Source organism: Echeneis naucrates, chromosome 17, assembly GCF_900963305.1.
Source record: "Echeneis naucrates chromosome 17, fEcheNa1.1, whole genome shotgun sequence".
NCBI classification, from domain to species: Eukaryota; Metazoa; Chordata; class Actinopteri; order Carangiformes; family Echeneidae; genus Echeneis; species Echeneis naucrates.
Window position 1 is genome coordinate 770,011 of NC_042527.1, and position 19,517 is coordinate 789,527.

The 19,517-nt window shown below is 39.0% G+C and overlaps 2 protein-coding genes across 2 annotated transcripts; one reads left to right on the forward strand and one right to left on the reverse strand.

Moving 5' to 3' along the window:
- Window positions 1-2,158: 2,158 nt before the first annotated feature.
- On the forward strand, window positions 2,159-6,533 carry tmem70 (transmembrane protein 70). Its single transcript, XM_029524852.1, has 3 exons — window positions 2,159-2,369; window positions 4,974-5,073; window positions 5,916-6,533. Exons 1-3 carry the CDS (start codon window positions 2,211-2,213, stop codon window positions 6,359-6,361), a joined length of 705 nt encoding a protein of 234 aa, XP_029380712.1. The 5' UTR covers window positions 2,159-2,210; the 3' UTR covers window positions 6,362-6,533.
- On the reverse strand, window positions 6,392-19,070 carry bpnt2 (3'(2'), 5'-bisphosphate nucleotidase 2). Its single transcript, XM_029524851.1, has 8 exons — window positions 18,605-19,070; window positions 17,306-17,378; window positions 16,585-16,731; window positions 15,661-15,820; window positions 14,510-14,605; window positions 12,132-12,293; window positions 11,682-11,816; window positions 6,392-11,368 (listed from the first exon to the last, which is right to left on the reverse strand). The coding sequence occupies exons 1-8, from the start codon at window positions 18,721-18,723 to the stop codon at window positions 11,226-11,228; spliced, it is 1,035 nt and encodes a 344-aa protein (XP_029380711.1). The 5' UTR covers window positions 18,724-19,070; the 3' UTR covers window positions 6,392-11,225.
- Between the last annotated feature and the right edge of the window lie 447 nt (window positions 19,071-19,517).

Below are 19,517 nucleotides of genomic sequence, written 5' to 3' on the forward strand. Positions count from 1 at the left end.
TTGGCCCTCTGAAAGGTGGAATCTTGCATATGTACTTAGTACTTGGTTTGGGCCCCTTTTGCATGAATTACTGCCTCAGTGCGGCGTGGCATGGATGCTATCAGCCTGTGGCACTGCTCAGGTGTTATGGAAGACCAGGATGCTTTGATAGCAGCCTTCAGCTCTGCTACACTGTTCGGTCTCATGTCTCTCATCTTTCTCTTGTCAATGCCCCATAAATTCTCTATGGGATTTAGGTCTGGCGACTTTGCTGGCCAATCAAGCACCGTTATCTGATGGTTATTTAACCAGGTTTTGGTACTTTTGACAGTGTGGGCTGGTGCCATATCCTGTTGGAACATGAAGTCAGCATCTCCATAAAGCTTGTCTTCTGAAGGAACCATGAAGTGTTCTAAAATCTCCTGATAGACAGCTGCGTTGACTCTGGACTCAATAAAGCACAGTGGACCAACACCAGTAGATGACATGGCTCCCCAAACCAACACAGACTGAGGAAACTTCACACTGAACTTCATGCATCTTGGATTGTGTGCATCTCCATTTTTCCTCCAGACTCTGGGACCTTGGTTTCCAAATGAGATGCAAAATTTGCTCTCATTGGAAAAGAGGACTTTGGACCACTGAGCAACAGACCAGTTCTTTTTGTCTTTAGCCCAGGTAAAATGCTTCTGACGTTGTTTGTTCAGGAGTGGATTGATAAGAGGAATACGACATTTGAAGCCCATTTGCAGGATCGGTCTGTGTGGTGGCTCTTGATGTACTAACTGCAGCCTCGGTTAGGGTTAGTTGTGGAGGGTTTCAGTGGTTTTTTTCTGCACAACTGTCAGGTCAGCAGTCTTCCCCATGATTGTGAATTCTATTCAACCAGACTGAGAAGCCATTTAAAGACTCAGGTACCCTTCACAGGTATTTTGGATCAATTAGCTGATGAGCGTGTGACACTTTGAGCCTATAGTCTTGAACCTTTTCCAAATATTCAAATTTTCTGAGATTTGGAATTTAGGGTTTTCTAAAATTGTAAGCCATGATCATGAAGATTATAACAAATAAAGCCTTGACATATCTCACTTTGCATAGACTGAGTTTATATCACATGTTAGTTTCACATTTGAAGTTGAATTGCTGACTTGAATGAGCTTTTGCACGATATTCTAATATTTTGAGTTTCACCTGTAGTTGTGATAAGTGGGAGAAACTCTGTTAAGCCCAAATTGTACAATTTGTTGCACTGATGCAAACTTGTGACCATTTAAGATTTAATCCCCACTTGTGTCGTGATCACAATGGGCAGCTGTAGATATAGGCTGGACTACTAACTCAAAAACATCAACAGAATGAAAACTTTAAAGATAAAAAATCAGGAGAAGCTCATCCATTTGTTCATCTCCAATAGACTCGCTCACTCACTCATCTCCGCACAGAAAGGACCCAGGCTGGGAACCAAACCCGCAACCACTACACTGCCGTGCTGCCCCTCCAATACCCTCAATTACTGTAATGGTCTTCTGACCAGATTCCCCAAAAAGAATATTAAACAGCTGCAGCTCTTCCAGAACACTGCTGCTACAGTTTTAAGCAGAAAAAAGATATCAGAGCACATTACACCAGTTTTAAAATGTTTACACTTCCTCCTACTCCTCCTACACTTCCTAGTTATTCACATAATAGATTTTCAAACCCTACTGATAGTTTACAGTCACAGAACGGTTTGGGACCAGAATACATGTTTGATATGGTTAGAGAATATGAACCTAGCAGAACTTTTAGATCCATGGACTCAGGTCAGCTAGTCCAGACCAGAGTCCTGACTAAACACAGAGAAGCAGGATTTGGCTTTTATGGTGCTAACAAGTGGAACAAACTGCCAGTGGAAGTTAAAGCAGCATACAGCATTATCATACACTTATGCATGAAACTTACTCAGGCTGCTGAATATTCTTTTAATCATATAAACTTCATGATTTTATGTGATTTTATTACTTTGATTTTATGCATGTCCTTTACTTATGTTTTAACATTAGAAAGTATGCAGATGTGAAAACTGGTTAATTCTGGAGTTCATGCCATATTTGTTCGTTCAGCGGTGGTCAGACGGACTGGCACTTGGAGGCAGTAATGCGCTGACTGAACCTCGAAGAAGAAGAAGAAGCGGCGGAAGCGGAAGTATCGTGTGTTACGTTAAATCAGCGAGTCCTTTGCGGTCGCCAGCAATGTTTACTGTAAATCTTTCGAGATTACGACCCTGTGCTGTTTTCCAGCCCTTTCTTTCAATCCACATTACAGCAGCGCATCACAGCGGTCGGCTCCCCGGCCTGTGTGTCAAACAGCCGCAGCTCGTCAGAAGGTCGACCCTCCACCCGCATTACAAGGTACGTGACCCCGGACTCACGACAGACACACACCGCCTCATCATTTCTGTAAAATAACATGTTTATTAGCTCTGTTTCTGCCCAGTGTATTTTGTTTTGTGGAGAAAACACCCTGCAGGGACAATGGACAAAAAAGACTTCCGTCCTTAAGCTCGTTCATCTTTGAGGCGTGATCCTTCAGTGACTTATTGTGTCCAGTTGGTGGCGCTCTGTCTAACAACATATTGATACATAGGTGTGTTCAGGGCAAGATTCTGATCATGTGTGGTGAATTTAGGCCTGATTGGACTATGAAGAGTTCCCTTTTTATAGCAACATTTTATAATCAGGTACAAAGCACAAAAAAGATTTTGATAGTTTCACATCTTCATGGTCTTGAGATATACTGAGTGAATATGAAGTCATGAAAACTGTAGGTGGAATTTCTTATAGTAGAAGAGGTGTGGACATTTCAAAATGGCTGACCTCCTGTTGGAGCTCATCATGATACACATGTACCAGTTTTTGCTGTTGTACGTCAATCCTGAGAGAGGGGCTCAATTTTTGTGCATTTCATCGATCCCTTTTTAACGTGCATTTCTGTAACCAGTGAAATATCTAAATTTCATGCAGTCTTCACATGCATTCTATATTTCATGAGTTGTGTGGTATGTTAAAGCACCCCAAAAGGCCATCAAAATCAAAATGGCAGGACGATGGTAATGCCAAGGGATGTGTACAAAAAAAAAAAAAAAAGAAGAAACACAGCATCTCGGTAACGGTTTAGCTAGTCTTCAGCGAACATTGGCATTAAGAATAACAGAGTGCTTCATCATGAAGGGCTTTTCTTCTCCGTTTTTATTATCTACACTATTTTGGAGACAGGGTCTATAACTAACTCTTTCACTCTTATTTGTCATTTTCTATCAGCATTATTTAATATTTAATTTGGGTCTATGCGATTCTTGATCAATATTTTAATACATAGTAGCAGTAGCAATGTTAACCTCGGTCGTTAAGATATCAGCCTATCAGCCTTAGCAGATTCTTTTGGTTTAGTGTTTGCAATTTCTGGCAAGCATCATTACAGAATAATTCTTTCTACGTTCTTCTTTTTCTTCTTACTACTTATTCTACGAGGAACGAGTGGGTACAGGAACAACAACAGGCTTTTTTTTTTTTTTTGTGAAGAAAGTACTATTTCATGAACAGTACGGGACATTGCTGGGGATACACAGTGTAACGACAGCTACAAAAATATATTTAACATAGTGTAAGCAGTCAGTTCTATTTGTGAACTTACATTGATGAATATTACATTTGGCCATTATAAGAACAAAATGAATCATGTATGTGGGTGTGTTTTTTGTTTTTTGTTTTTTTTGTCCCTGTGCATTATCATTTTTAAGTGACCAAACAAGGGAAAACAAAGTCAGTATCAATATAATCACAAACAAAAATCACATAAGCTCTGTCAGAATCTTTTAACAACAGGACAATACCAAAATAAGTGAACAACGGTTTCAGGGTGTTCATCACAGAAACTACAATTCTCATTGATTTCCTTTTTAAGTCTTTTTTGATATAGTTTTTAGCTGAATAGAACTTGTGAATGAGTTTAAGAGATTTCTTTAACTTATTTTGTAACCAAGTATTGATTAGGTAGAAGCCAGGCCTTGTTCTGTGCAGTATTTCCCACAAATTGATTCCAATATGAAATCACACATGGTAAAGTAACTCCTCACTATACACACCCACGTGATGTGAATGACGGCATGACTGACGCACTTACGTGACCAAAGATCGTCTTGGCCTGACATGTACATTACTCTGCCAGAGAAGCAGCCAATATCAACATTGTTCTCCAGTGACAAAAAATACATTTTTCACTGGTTAAAAAAAAAAAAAAAACTGAGCCAAAGTGGCGAGTGGTCTTAAAAATTTACCAATCAGAGTCAAAATCTGCCTGTAAGTGGTGAGTGTTAGTTTTGGACCCTGTCTGGAGATGATTCTCTATCAGTGGACGCATGTTGATACAATACGCAGTCTCTGTGCCATCACAGGTCTGTGGCTTTTGGCAGATGCATCGGTTACTATTTGCATTAATTATTGATGTCTTCATATTTTTTTTAATTTACTTTGCTCCTTCATTGTGAAATATGCAGTTCAATGTCTTCTCCTTGATCCCATTGGTCATATGCAGCAAACCCTGCCCCTTTTTTGTGAATGTGCACTGATCTTGATAGAAAACCCTGCATTCAGTTAGCAAGTTCATAACCGTTTATCAGGATTGCCTTATTCAAAGTGGAGCCAGATAGTGAAAAGAGATCCCAGGCATGTTAATCCAGCTTCGTGATGCAGGCCCAAGGTTTGTGAAGTCAAATCAGTGCAGTAACTGCAGTAAATCTAAAGACCATCTAGTCATTTGAACTGAAGAGATAAAACATTCAGATATCCTGCAACCTCTATACAGGAAGGTAAACTGGCAGCAGCTAACACACAGCTTGTGTGTGCGTGCTGGAGTTGCCAATCTGGTTTGAGAAAACGCACACACAGCATCAGATGTGTCTAACAGGGAGCTACCAAAGCCAGCTTCATTGTGAGTTATTTTGTTTCTTTGAGTAGATCCAGTCCCCTTGTCCATTGTCCCGTTTCCTCTCAGCACAGACGCACTCTGAGGATGGGAACCTCATTTACACCGGCAGCCTGGGAACTGCTGTCAGAGGTGAGTCCTTTTTTTTTTTTTTGGTTTCTCAGTCCCTATAATGACAGGTAACATAAAATGGTTAAACTAGTGAGAAATAAAAAGGGTTCAATTAGTTACTGACTATAACACGCCAATATCAGATTACTAGCCAACAAATCACTGTTAGTTAATGACAATATTATGACCAGTGGCCTAGATTTGTTTTTTTTACTACTTTTTACTTCTTCTCTGTGAAACATGGCTGACCAAATGTAGTAATTATTTTCAATGAGACAGCATCAACCAAATTCGGTTTTATGACCAAGGGTCGATCTGCCAAGAAAGGTGACTTTTTTTTTTTTTTTTTCATTATTTATTTTATTTTTTTTTTTTTTGGGGGGGGGCTGATAATTTAGAGACCTCCAAGATGCTCAGGCAAATCATTTTTACATTTCTCTGAACATATATCAGTTATCTGGAGTGAACTTATTTTAGAGAATTTTTGACAAATTTCAATCCTGCCTCCGACTTCACCACAGTACAGAAATGGCTCTTAATTCTAATTTTATTTTAAATAAAATAAATAAAAGAAATAAAATTTAACCCTTGAAGCAGCATTTAGGTATAATGCTCCACACAACTGGAACAAACTACCAACGCACTTATGATTGAGCTTTTTCAAAGCACTTGAAATGTTCATCTTTCATTTGCACTTTATGTTCTAATGATTTTTAATGCAAATCATTATTTATGCTTCTTGTATTTTGTTTTATTTTAGTCTATATTTAATTTTTTTTTTTTTAGGTTCTTTCTCAGTTATTTAATCTAACAATGTTAGCCTCAATAACACACAAAACTGTTTTCTAAATCTTTCCTTTAAGGGGTGAAGATGTTCTCATACAGCACCAGCGGGGCGAGCCTCTTCCTCATGCCACAGATACTGCTGAAGACAGGACTAGGAGTCCACAGCTTTGCCATGCAAGCAGCTTTTTGTGGTGTCATTGGCTTCTTCACCTTCCTGACCCCCGTCCTCCTTCACCTCATCACCAAAGGCTACGTCATCCGTCTGTATCACAACCCAGACAGCGACACCTACACTGCTGTCACCTGCAATGTCTTCCTCATGGAAAAAAGGAACGTGTTCCACCAGAGCCAGGTCAAGATCCCAGCAATCAGCAAGATGTTCACCACCTTCTACGTCAACAACATGGGTCTGCTGGTAAACCCAGACCTGTTCACAGTCCCTCAGGACTACAATCATCTCATGGGCTACGATAAACCCTTTAGCTTCAGCACAGATGACTTGGACAGTCCCACTAAGAGCTGAAAGACTAACAGGATGAATATGGTGTTGGCATATTAATTCTATCCACAATTCAGAACAGCACTAAACAACAGAACACTTTGCAAATGAAAAAAATTCTCAACATTTGTTTTTGTGAATGTTTATTAGATGCATCAGGAAAATAAATTATGACTTAGTTTCGTTTTGGTGGCCACGTGGTTGTTGGTGTCAAAGCATTCTTCATGGATTGTGTTCAAGAGGCTGAAATTGTGTTTTGAGGTCACAGTGACCTTGTTGACGATTGACCACCAAAATCAAATCAATTCACCTGTGAAAGCTTGTACCAAATTTGTAGACAAACTGAACACAAACATAGTTCTTCATTCCTAAATTACTCTACCTTTCTGATGTTCTAAATTGTTTACTTTCATTTGACTTGTCAACTAATTTCACTTGCTTGCTTTAAAAGAAAAAAAAAAATAGACAGCCTTCAACATTATGCACACTGATGTTTAAATGGAAATTCACAGCTGAAGGAGGATAAGAGGCAAATCAGCTAGTTAAAACACTGCTATCAGGCCAACTGACAGACAGGGTAACACAGAACTGATCCTTAGTTATTTCTACTCTTAGCCAGCTGTTGGGATGGATTCGATTCTTTGGGTTTTCTTCTCAGGAAATTGCCAATTTTGCCTCATTGGGCGATTTTGATTAAAAACTGTTAATCTCTGTAAATTGGACCATCAGAAGTCTCCACATACAAAGAGAGACCAAGAGATGACATTAAGATGACAACTAACGCAATTTAATTACTTCAAACTTAGTATCTCTAGATTGAACTTAAATTAACCAAAGCGTTGCTTGACTGAAAAGCTCAAGGCATGTAAGTAGCATATCCAAGCACAAAAAGGAATAAAACTGCAAACTACATTCTAGCTAAGTGCTGACAGCGTCCTGGACAAAGTTGTCTTAGAACTGCAGGGAGCTGGTCAACTAGCAAGAAAGCTGATAGAACAGGTTCTGTGCACAGATTCAGCTCCAATGGACATTGGTCTTTTTCTTAAATTAATGTAAAAGGCCTTTCATATATGACACTACCAACAGAGTAACAGGGTCAGTTCAGTGTAGTGTTCTGGCCAACACTGTCATCCATCAATATTGTTAAAGACACTCAAACCTGCCAACCCAAGTCCAAGCTCAAATAGGAACAAGTGGAAAAGCTGCATCTTTGAGAGTGATCACTGTTCTCTCATGCTTCTTTGAATTGATCTGTTTTAAAATTAAAGTCAACACATTATACAGATGAACCTTTAACCCACTGATGGCTTCAGTCTGCAGCAGGAAGTGTTGTACGAGCATTTAACTCTTAATTTGACATTTCCATCTATAGTAGATTACATACAACATTATGGATATGGGGGTAACTTCATATTTAACAAGATCATTCAAATATTGGCTGAAACATTTAAAACACACTGACAAACTTATGACAAGCAGTACAGTGGTCCTACAGTGACATTTTTCTGTGAATGAGAAATTTTGCAAACCATGCAGGCACACATTTACCTTAACACAGAGCACAGTCTAGGAATAGCACCATGGGGTTATTTTTGCACAAATACATTTTACCACTTGTAATGAATGCACAATGAATGAGTCAGTAGCACAAATGTTTAGTGAGTTTAACTCCACAGAGTTGCCAACATGAGCCATGACCTATTTCCCGAGATGTGGTTTTAATTCACTTGTGACAAAATACCACTGAAATACAATTGACTGTTTTACTGTGGTCTGTTGTGAGGCAACACTGTCATCCACTTTAAAAAGTATAAAAATGCAATTGTCTGCTTTTAACTCACTGAGAAGCCAAGCTAATGAATCAAAATTTAGAGGATTTCTAAGTTTTAGAAGGACAACAAAGAAAATCCGAATGGTGATATTCAGGCTGATTAAATATCTCAAAATTCAAGTTGAGCTAAGACTTAAGCATCGTCAGCCATGCAGCCTTTCTTTCACCTTGCTGTTTCTAGTCCTCATAGAAGTTATCACGCAATGCAATGTTTGCATAATGGCATAATGAGAATCTGCAAAACATCACTTACACTGTACCAGACAATGTGTTTTGATCAGCCCAACATTGTGTCACAACTCAATGAATTCCATTTATCCATGCTTCTTCTCTGCATATCTGGGGTTGGCTCAAGGTGGCAGCAGGTTAAGCAAGGAATTTTAAACATCCCTCTCTCCAGCAACACTTGCTATTACATTCCCAAGACGCTTCAATACCAGGTAGGATATGTAGTTGCTTAAGAGCTCTCTTCCCATTCAGACATGCCCAGGAGGCATCCTCACCACCTCAACTTCCTCCTTTGGATGTATAGGAACAGCCTACTCCAGTCAATCTTTCTGACCCTCCCCATAGATCAGGAATGGGATAGCGAGTGGCTGGTACATTTGGTGCTTTTCCAACTACCCCATTCACCAGATTGTCTATTAACTTCTAATTACTTTTTAAACTCATTAATGAACAGGATCGTGCTATTTATAACTCACTAGGATCAGGTTAATAGTCATTATGACAATGACAATAAAGGACTGAATTGAATTGAACCTCACTCATGAACAGGATGCCTCAGCTACTTCAGTAACTCACCCACTATCCAGAGGGAGCATAAGAACTCCTGAGGTTGAACTTCCTCCATCCTGAGCTGTGTGTACTGACTATTGGAACAAAACTATGAAAAACAGCATCCTGATCTCCCATCATCCAACATCTACAGGCCACTGTAGAGGTGACTTTAAGGCCCCAACTCCCAATCTCGACATGGATGGTCCACTCGGACTCCCCCAATACGCCCGACCTACCCAGAAGACTCCATCAGATATTTGCACTTCCCCCTCCACTGCATTTTTTTGGGTTTACCAAGTCTGTCCAACAGCACAGGTTTATGACTTAGTCAAATAAGTATTTTGTGATCTCCATCAGCTAGATTTGTTTTGTGCACAGAAAAGTCCATACTCAAGCATACAGGTTATTCCTCTCCTAATCCATACTTTGTAACGCAGAGGTTACAATCACCTTAACTGTAAATAAGACAGGAGCTACATTAATTAAAGATGGTGCAGTGGGAGCTAGTGCAGAGAATATGCTCCACCTGCAGTGACCTGCAGTATTTCAGTTTTCCTGTAGAGCATGGTTGAATGAATAAGTTGAGATGCTGACAAGACAACAATGGGCCACATAACAGCTACACAACTAACATGAGCACCCTTCTCCATGCCAGACATTACATTGGTAGAGGATACATGGAAAAAACTGCCACAAAACCAAACTCCCTTACAATCATTTTATACTCATCTTCCACAAACTTAACCATGCTACGGTCTTTTTCTGTCATCAAGCGCAGAGGCTTTAAAACAATCAGGACAAAGTTTTAAAAGGGCCAACTGCATTTTGCTCACATACATCCAGACCCTGCAGCAGCGATAGTACAATGACCGTGTACATTATGAGGGGGAACTATTAAAATCATAAAATGAAGTTCATGTTGTAGAAGTCCATGTCAGTTTTCAGCAGTAAACCCAGGTCTTTAAGACATTAATAAATGTGTTCCTAATTTCAGGCTTCTAAACTGATTAACCAATCATGTTGCTTTTAATAATTTTTTTTAAATATATTTTCTGTCACTATGAGGAACAGGCCTAGAATATTAATGTTCACTGCATGGTGATATTTTTACACATTCAACCAAACAAGTGCTAGGGAAAGGAAAGGGGGAGACGGTCAGAAAAAAAAAACAAAAAAAAAAAAAAACAAAATCCTTTTATCACAGCTTTTCTTTGAACATTTCCTTCCCCTAAAAAAATCATTTTCCCATTGAATCATTATTAATTAGTAATAAAGCAGTTTTTTGCATAAGGCTGTTTGCTTACAACAAATTTAAGCAAAATTTGTAACTTAGTAAACCTGATCTACCCTGTTTTTTCTTCATGATTTGGGAAATACTAACTTCTAACTATAGCAGTTCACCTTCTTAAAAACACTACCACAATTTTTTTTCTTTTAATTTTTAGAGAGAAGGCAATATATAAGCAATTGCAATGTGGCCATAGCTCTTTTAAAATATAGTACTCCAGACATGGTCCAGCATTTCACTTGAATCTACAAGGTGAACAAGACTAAGTTTGCCATTGTTTCTATTTACTTTCTAAATCCAAAGCTAAGATGCTCTGTCTCAGTGCTACCTCAGAAGAACAGATGATTTAAGGACAGTGTGTAGTGAACTGGTGCTAATTAACACTGGGTTCATAGGGGCCAAAACTTCATAACAATAACTGTTTTCCACCTGGTTCTATGTGAGGTAAGGTTTCTTTCTAGTCCTAAATAACGAGAGGTTATCACTGGACCAAATGGCCTATGCTTTGTTGATAAAAGTAGGCTCTTAAAATTATAAAAGAAAATATTGTTACATCACTTGTTGTGATGTTCAGTACTGTGCTCCTTTAACATTTCACATTTGAGTCATCGTGTTGTCCTCTGATAATGAAGGAAGGGATGACAACTATTGTCCAGTGTTCACTGTTAGCATGTTTCTGTGTATATGCACAAGAAGAGGAGGATGTCATTTCTTCAGCTGCAAATAAGCATGCGTGTTGGGGAGTGGGTAGTTAGAGCCATTAAATCAGCCACAGAAGTTTCCAATTGCAGCGATATTGGTTCCAGTCTTGCCCAGTGGAACTTGACAGTGACAGTGGCTCAATTCCAACCTCAAGGTAGATGTTTGGTGTCTTGCAATGATTAAATTGTGCAGATTTGGTGAAGTTGAGAAACCACTCTTAGTTGCAGAAAAGGAACACCATATGTTGTCCTCTCACAACCTGACCACTGGCTCTGTGTTTGTGTCTTTCAGTGCTTTTCAGGGTCCCAACTTGCTAGTTTCTCCAGTATGGCCTTATGATCCACACCCACACTGGCCACCAGTCCTCCTTTGTTAACTGGCATCCCACTAAAATCGATGTCCTCTCCCTTTAGGGTCGTCAAATGGCCTCCTACAATCATAACGATTACCTGTCATTAGTACAATGCACTGCACAGTCACATTTTCCCTATCAGCTTCTCACTATGTTGTTTACTGAGTGAGGAGGTGCAACATTAACACTACTTTAGTTTGAACAGAAGATCAGACTACAAAAATTTAATGTAGAATTTCATGATAAGCTTTTTAAATAGTGAAACTCTCACAGCTGAGTTTGCCTATAAATGGAAATTTAATAAACACAAAAATCTAATCAGAATATGAAACTGAAATGTTCAACAAATGGTGAAAAAAAAAAAGAAAAAAAAAAGAAGCTGTTACATTACCTAGCGCATTTAGTACAGCTGCACCAGCACAGATGTCCCATTTCTTAATGTAGGTGATGTGGACGTAAACATCTGCCTGGTCTATAGAGCCTGCCTCACGTGTAGGCATCTCCAAAAGTGAAAGAACCTTATACCCTGAGAGAGATTGGGGGGTGGGGGGGTGGATTCATTCTCTGTGGATTGAGCACTTTCATACCTTAACTTTCTTTAATTACAATTGAGACTTGCTTTAAAATTAAAAATACAAAGGCATCTGACCTCCTCTATTTTGGGACAAGTAAAATTACATTTCACATAAACATTTTTGTAGGTTTGCTGCTTATAAGCAACAACTGTAAAAAAAACTATGATACAATGGGCCCCTTTTCTTTGAACAGCTGAATTTTACTAAAGGAAGACTGGTATTAATTTAATGTTTAAAACATACATTAACACAGATTCTCTACTCACCTGCTCCACCTGCCTCTGTGATCGATGTGCTGTTTCCAAAGGCTCCATGAATATAACTTTTAACTTTTCCAGAGTGTGAACGCGACACAATTACATTTGGAGGATTAACATTATAGGATGACCGTGGACGCATATTTGAGCCCTGATCTACAAATGCCCAGGCTGGGGAAGAGAGACAAAAGAAAGGGGGGGTTAGTTCATCTTCAATGCATACTGTTTTAATATAATTTTTGTATCATCAGAATTTGAACTAATAATAAGAATAAAATAAGCTTTAATAAGAATAAAATAAATGCACAGTAAGCAGAATTTATGATCTATTTATTTAGTGCCACAGGCTTCAGCACAGAGGCACTACTTCTCCAATCTTCTCCATACTTATTATATATTTATTTATTATTCCATCATTTTTTGGCAATTAATGCGGCCCGCAGCATTGAAAAAAGCCCAAAAATGTATATATCAAAACATGTGGATCGATCGGGAATAGTGTGCTAAGTCTTTTAGTGTCGCGATTCAGATTTTTCCCAAAGTTATTCCCAGAAAACTGGCCGAAAGGAAATGCATTGGAACCAAAAAAAAATCCCCACAAAAATTCACCTATTTTCTCAGTCACCTAGCTCTCTCATACCTGCACGTAGAAATGTCATTCAAACTTTAAAACGGAGAAAATCTTGTGCTTTTCCCAGAATATCAAACCATTTTCTCCTAAACAGTACACTTTTCAAACTACAAGCGCTCAAATGAGCAGTCCGAATAACTTTTTCCTCAAAGAGAGGTGACTTTGATTTAATTTTGAGAGGTGGGCTCCTCACCAAATTTAAACGGGGGGGCCCAGATCGACAGCAACCCCTGTTTCTGCCCCAATTGAACATAATGTAAATTAACCTTTTCCTCAATCTCGGTGCAAACAATCTCACTTTGTCTTCGTACTGTGCGTTGATTCAAATAAAGACTGTCGGAATCTGCAGGCTCTTCTGTCTCTCACGGTGTTTTCGCTTTTCAGACCGAAGCTACGGTTTGCTCACAATTTCAGTAGAGCGGGACGTGGTCAAAAGCCACTTTTCGGAGACTTTTGGGGAGTCTGAGCTCTGAGCAGAGCGAATTCTCAAATCACCGTGGCAACCGCAGCTCTCTCAGCGCAGGTCTGTATGCAGCTGTTGCTGTGGATCAAACCCACCCCTCTTTGGAGCCTCACTGCTTAGTCATACTTTGTCACAGAAACTCCATTCAAAGTTTAAACGAGTCACAACACTTTGAACTCTGTTGGTGACAACAGGCTTTATGATAGCTACTACGCTGACTACACAATCACAGATCAAGTGTCATGCTCCTCTCACCTCATTTCTGCTGAAAGTTTTAGTTTCCCATATGTGTGTATTGCACGGAATGTTGGTGGCTTACAGTGGAGGACACTTAAGTTAGAGTGTGTCAGTGAGCTGAGGGTTCTCTAAAAATCTATTTTTAAATTGCCCTCACGGGCACATAGTTTAAGGTATACGCCTCATTTTCTCCAAAGTAGTAGAGATTCTTGTCCTCTCTTGAAACTGTCAGACAAACCAAATTTGAACTGTGCCCCTCTAAAAGACATGCTCACCCCTCCTCTCTCCTATTACTCCCCATGTATTTTTCTCTGCCTGGAGGGAGAGGAGTTCACATTTTCATGTGTTTTTAAATTGCTCCCGTGTCCACATTTTACATCCTAGAAACACCAAAATAAACACACAGCTTCAGACACTTGTTGTGGCACTCAGCGTCTGCTCGGTTTTCTGATAGGAATTACCATTTTGTCACAAATAGTCTCAAAGTGAGAGGCTCGCTGACAGAAATGAACCTGTTTTCTAATGGGCTTTCTCAGAAGGATGATGCAATCCAAGTTCAGACACACAGCTGCAGTCAGTGATGTCATCAGATTGCTGATCAGCTGTTACTACTGACATTTGTGTTAGACTGCAGGACACACACAGACTGATATACAGACGCACACACAGACTGATATACAGACGCACACAGACATATTCTCATTCCTCAAGGTCATAGTCTTATCTGGCAAACAATTGAATCTGATGCAATCAGTTCTCCAAACCGAAATGCGATCGGGGTGACTTTTGAAAGCAGAAAGATGGTACGTGGGTTGCTCGTCCGGGCGACAGGCCCCCATAGCATTTCAAATTTTCCCTGGAATTTTCTAGTTTTAAAATTATGAGGCGGAAAATAAATTCGATCTTACAATATTAAGAAGTCACCAATGTCTTTTTGTGTTTTTTTCTATTCAAAATTCAAAAAAAGCCACAAACTACCCATGTAAAGTGAATGCTTATTTTTTTTAATATATAAAAGTCAAAGCAGTAAAAAAAAAAAAAGGCCCACATACTCACCAGTGAACTCAGTGAAAGGCTGGTGTATGACCCCAATGATTGGTTTACCATCAACAGCCACACATACCATGGTGGTCACAAACTTTATAAGGTTTTCTGTGGAGAAAGAGAGGAGATGAGTGAAGGGGGTGCTGGCTGGTGTCCTGCTCCTTTAAGCAAAGCTGAATGCAGAATATTCAGGTATCAACTTCTCAATTGAATTCAGTGGTGATTTACTTAGCAATTAAAATTAAAACTGCAGGGTTATATTAGTTGTTACGGACAAAAGTTAATTACACTACTAACTTCATATAAAAGATGGGATTATCAGATAGGATAAAATATCAAACTGAAAATTATTTACAAAAGTCAAACTTAATAATACATTATAAAATTACTCTATCAAATTACTCTATCTTCCAACTGCTGGGTTTGTCTATTCGAGAGTTTAAAACTAGGGATCTGAACATTAATGCACTTTTGATTGATTAAAAGGCTACGATTAACATCATTTTTTATATTGCATTAATCGCTTGATGCTGTTCTGTCCCATCAACACTGCCTTCAAATGTTATCTAGCTGTCATCAGCCTCCTGCTTCTTAAGGGTGCATACTAGGCGATCCATAGGCTTCTGAATGGTTCACGTTATATAATATATATATATATATATATATATATATATATATATATATATATATATATATATATATATATATATATATATATTTTTTTTTTTTTTTTTTTTTTTATATGCACTTTATAATGTGCTGTACATTTTGTGTATGCCCTTCTGCATAGTACTCAATGTGGAAAGTTCATTTAGAAAAAACACAAGAAACTTGTGCGACAAAAAATGGCCCAGACTCGTTGCAAAAAATTTATGTCTTCTACCTCAAGACCACGCAGTAATTCAGGCTCATTACATTTGTTTTGATTTTAAATAAATCTAAAAGGCAAGTTCATGAAAAAATTTTCTTTGCATTAATTTAATTTCTGACAACTATTTTAAATTATTAATATGGATTTAAAAACAGTTGAGAAATGCTAAATAATAGAATTTTAAACATTAGATTAACTATGGAAACTTCGCAATAAAACAGTTTGACAGCTCTGTTTGAAACACAGACATATTAAAATATTTAAGAATGTGACTCTTTAGAGATACACACACCTGTATATTCCTGTGTTGCATCTAGAGGATCAATCCACACTGTGACACTCTCAACAGGAACATCCTTGCCCCCCTCTATCTTCTCAAGTATGTCAGCTGGGATGTCTCTGCTCCAGGTTGCTGCCTTATCCACCATGTTGTCATGTTCCTCACTGTTTACCTGAAAACAAAGACACAACATGTACACGTACAACAACAGATTTCCTAATGACACAAAGATATCCACATTCAGTCACATTTTTGTGCAATTGATAATGAAAGCCAGTTACAGACCAAAAAGTCCAGTTAAAAATGGATAGGCATGTTATGTGGAACAAGATGAGCACAGCAGCAGTAACACATACTCTAAAGGTTAGCAAGGACCCAAAATTAGTTTGCGCCCAGTCTGCTATGTTTCATAGCTGAGCCTGTGTGCATAGTTTGATCTCTGCTTGTATTGCAACATCTCTGAATGGATGTAACACAAGTCTAATTCACAAACTACTTGAGTTGTGCAGCGCCTTGCTACATCCTGGAATTTTCCCCAGCCCAAAAATCCAAACTGAAATTGAATCCTGAATCAACATGTGCACCTTTCAGAGTTCCAAAATTGAACCCAGGCAGGACTCTAACGCTTTGTTTGTGATTCAGCAGTCTGGGATGAGTAGCAGTCCATATAATTTTATATGTAAACCCATTTTATATGGTGACCAATGAGTTCCAAGGTAAAAATATGCAGCCATGGCATTAATGACATTAATAATTGGTTATTTCTTTAGTGATGTATTGCCTCATAAAAAACGTCACATTGACACATTAAAGTCTAACACCTGGGCTCACTGGAGAGGGTATTGGGGAGTTACATTTGCACTGGGAAAACCTGTATTCTGTGATATTCTATGCGGAGAATACCAGAAACATAATATACAGAGTGGTTGTGCTCACCAAAACATTGGGGAAGGAGTTCTTGATGAGGTTATACATCTTTCTGTGAGACTGCAGGTCTCCCTGAGTCAGAAGTTCATTGGCTCCCTCCTTTGTCTTTCCCTTTGATCGCTCCTTCAAATTATCTTCATCATGCACCTTCTTCACCTGTGGAGAAAAACCACAATCCACATGCTGTAGATTCAGTTGAATGACACCTACAGTAATTTCCAGACTATACAGCGCACCTGAATACAAGCTGCACCTGCTAAATTTAGAGAGAAAAACTGTTTTGTACATATATAGCCTGCACTTATTTATAAGCTGCAGGTGTTGGAAACATGGGAGAAAAGGGCATATGGCAGGAATTATTTTACACAGAAAGATTTTGCCTTTACACCAGATCTATTGACAACGTGTGTGAAAGAAGTAGCGTCTTATAATCTGTAAATTACGGTACATGTCTAGCTGTTGGAGAGGATGGGAAGGAGGAAAAAAAAATCTAAAGCAGTGGGTCATTTTAAACTTTACAGTCTTGAATATTCACAAGTCACACCTAAAAATGTAAATGAATACATCCTGGATGTTCTCATCTAGGATTATGTGTGAGAAAGAAGGTAGATGCCCACTGGGTAAACTTTTTTTTTTTTTTTGCAAGAATGGTTTCAAAGGTCACTGTCATATTGAGAGAGTTTTCTTAATCCGTGATCATTGAGCAGTAAAAGATACACAATGTTTTTACCTCTCTGCCACCGAGAACAGCAGCCTCCACTGAGACAGCCAGTAAGTCCCTCAGATCCACTTTCCTTCTCTGTCTGCATGGATAAAGAGGAACAAAAGAAATGTGTTAGACTAAAGACAGTCCTGATTGTAACAAGGTTAATGACAAGGCAAGCTTTTGAAACTGCCCCACAAGCATGTATCCTGTGTTTATGCTTTTACAATCAAACCATTGTCATATCAGACATTCAATGCCTCCACACAGACCACTTTTAACACACACAATGGGAATCTTAGATATTTTAACAGAGAGATTTAAAAAAAAAAAAAAAACATTTCAGTTTCATCTAGAATGATCACAACAAAACAAAATAGTAAGTACCACAAATGCAACCAGGCAATTTTACTGACACTTTGATCCTTGGACAGATATACGCTATGATCACAAAATGCTTTTTATGACATTCCAAAATCCCAGTTCCCATGGTGACAGTAGGTAGCATTTTTTAAGTCAAGAGGAAGATAGAGGACTTACTGAAGGTGAGTTCAGATAAAATCCTGGATTTTTGTATCACTTCTTATCTAGATATATGAATGCAGCAACTTCTGCTGAAAGGTTAACCTGATCCAGAGCAGGTTATGTTGCAGATTGAGAACACTGATTATGAAAGCTCCACCACCCTCTGGCCAATCAAGTCTCTCAGAAAATGGCATCATAGCCTGAGGATGGCCCCATGGAGTCTGGACTGGATTCTTAGGGGATCCCTTAAAAGAGAAAGTTTTCTCAGAGACTGTCAAAACTTGTTCCGTCCCTCCCCATCATAGTTTGGTTCTCGTAAAAATCTCTCACTTTTTCACATTTGACCATTTTTCCAGCTTCAGCATCAACTTCAGTACTAAATGTCCACCTGCGGCCAAATATATCCCACCACTGACATATGCCATGCTCATCAGATGATAAATATTATTTACTTAAAATTGTTTCAGGTAAGAATCACCAGGTATTCACTTTTCAAGACAACATCTGAACTGGGACCTCGAGGCACAGAAATTAAGCTCAGTCAGGGAGACACCTTAAATAAACCAATATCAGCTGGTAAATAGCTGGTTTATAAGAAACAGCTTCACATGGATACAATTTGATATCTGCATTATCGATCGATCCTGACCTGTTTTAGAGCAGTGAAACAACAGACAGCACCATCAGAAGGGCCATGCAGGGAACCAGATGTATAGTCAGCACTTTAGCTTGTTTTCAGAAGCGTCGTCTGCAAGCACAGATGATGAGTTACAACGTGTAAGGTGACGCCTGAAGTCTGACCTGAAAGCCGTCAGGCGACTGGAGATGACCCCGGCATACAGATGGTAGATGACGCCGAGTCCCAGAAGGCAAAACACCGCCACACCGAGCGGTGACAGCCGAATACCCATCGGAGCCATGGCCGGAGAAAAGTCCTTGAGGCTGGACACTGAGAAGACAAAACCTGGTGCCTGTAAGAATGTGCGCTAGCTGACGTGGCTGACACCGACACCAGCTAGCTGGCTGCTTCACACCTGGCGCTTGGTTTTCTGATAAATTTTCTGCTGTGACACAGCGAAGAGCTGAAAGGAGCCAGTTTTATGTCACAAACCACACCGACGACTTCAACCACTAAAACACTGTCGTTTTGTCGGTAAAGACATTCCGTTTCCGGCTCGGTCACACCTGAAGTTGTCAAGATGTTTGAACTACTGCCGAAGGAAAGTAGAACAATCAAACCTCTGTTCCGACATCTTTCCTCCCTACGTACACGGCACAGAGGTCACAGGCTGCTGCCTCTTCTTCCGGGTCATCATCAGTGACGTCAGAAACTGTTTGGCTTCACGCTTGCCTTTGTATTCCCCCCCCCCCCCCCCCACCTTATTTAACACACACACACGATAAATAGACTGAGACACATACATATAAATCTCCCTTCCTCTGTTTTTAAGATTTCCACTACAGTTTACATTCCTTCCACTGTCTCTTCATATAATAATAATAATAATAATAATAATAATAATAATAAAAGCAAGGCAGTAATAAGTTGTGAAAAAAGCACTGCTGTTTCTTCAGAAATTGTATTGTACCTGACATATATGAATTTCTTTGATATTTTCTTTTTTAAATACATAAAAATTATAGTAGAGGGGTTCTAACAGTATTTGTGGACACTAATGCTCAACTGAACATCATAAGTTGTTGCATAAAATTT

Bases quoted from the DNA above. Each gene is read 5' to 3' on its own strand.
- tmem70 (XM_029524852.1), top strand. From the start codon at position 2,211: ATGTTTACTGTAAATCTTTCGAGATTACGACCCTGTGCTGTTTTCCAG. The intron at 2,370-4,973 runs GTACGTGACCCC...TTCTTTGAGTAG, and splicing joins CCCTCCACCCGCATTACAAG to ATCCAGTCCCCTTGTCCATT. The intron at 5,074-5,915 runs GTGAGTCCTTTT...CTTTCCTTTAAG, and splicing joins CCTGGGAACTGCTGTCAGAG to GGGTGAAGATGTTCTCATAC.
- bpnt2 (XM_029524851.1), bottom strand. From the start codon at position 18,723: ATGGCTCCGATGGGTATTCGGCTGTCACCGCTCGGTGTGGCGGTGTTT. The intron at 17,379-18,604 runs GTCAGACTTCAG...TTATCCATGCAG, and splicing joins AGTCGCCTGACGGCTTTCAG to ACAGAGAAGGAAAGTGGATC. The intron at 15,821-16,584 runs GTGAGCACAACC...CTTTGTTTTCAG, and splicing joins ACTCCTTCCCCAATGTTTTG to GTAAACAGTGAGGAACATGA.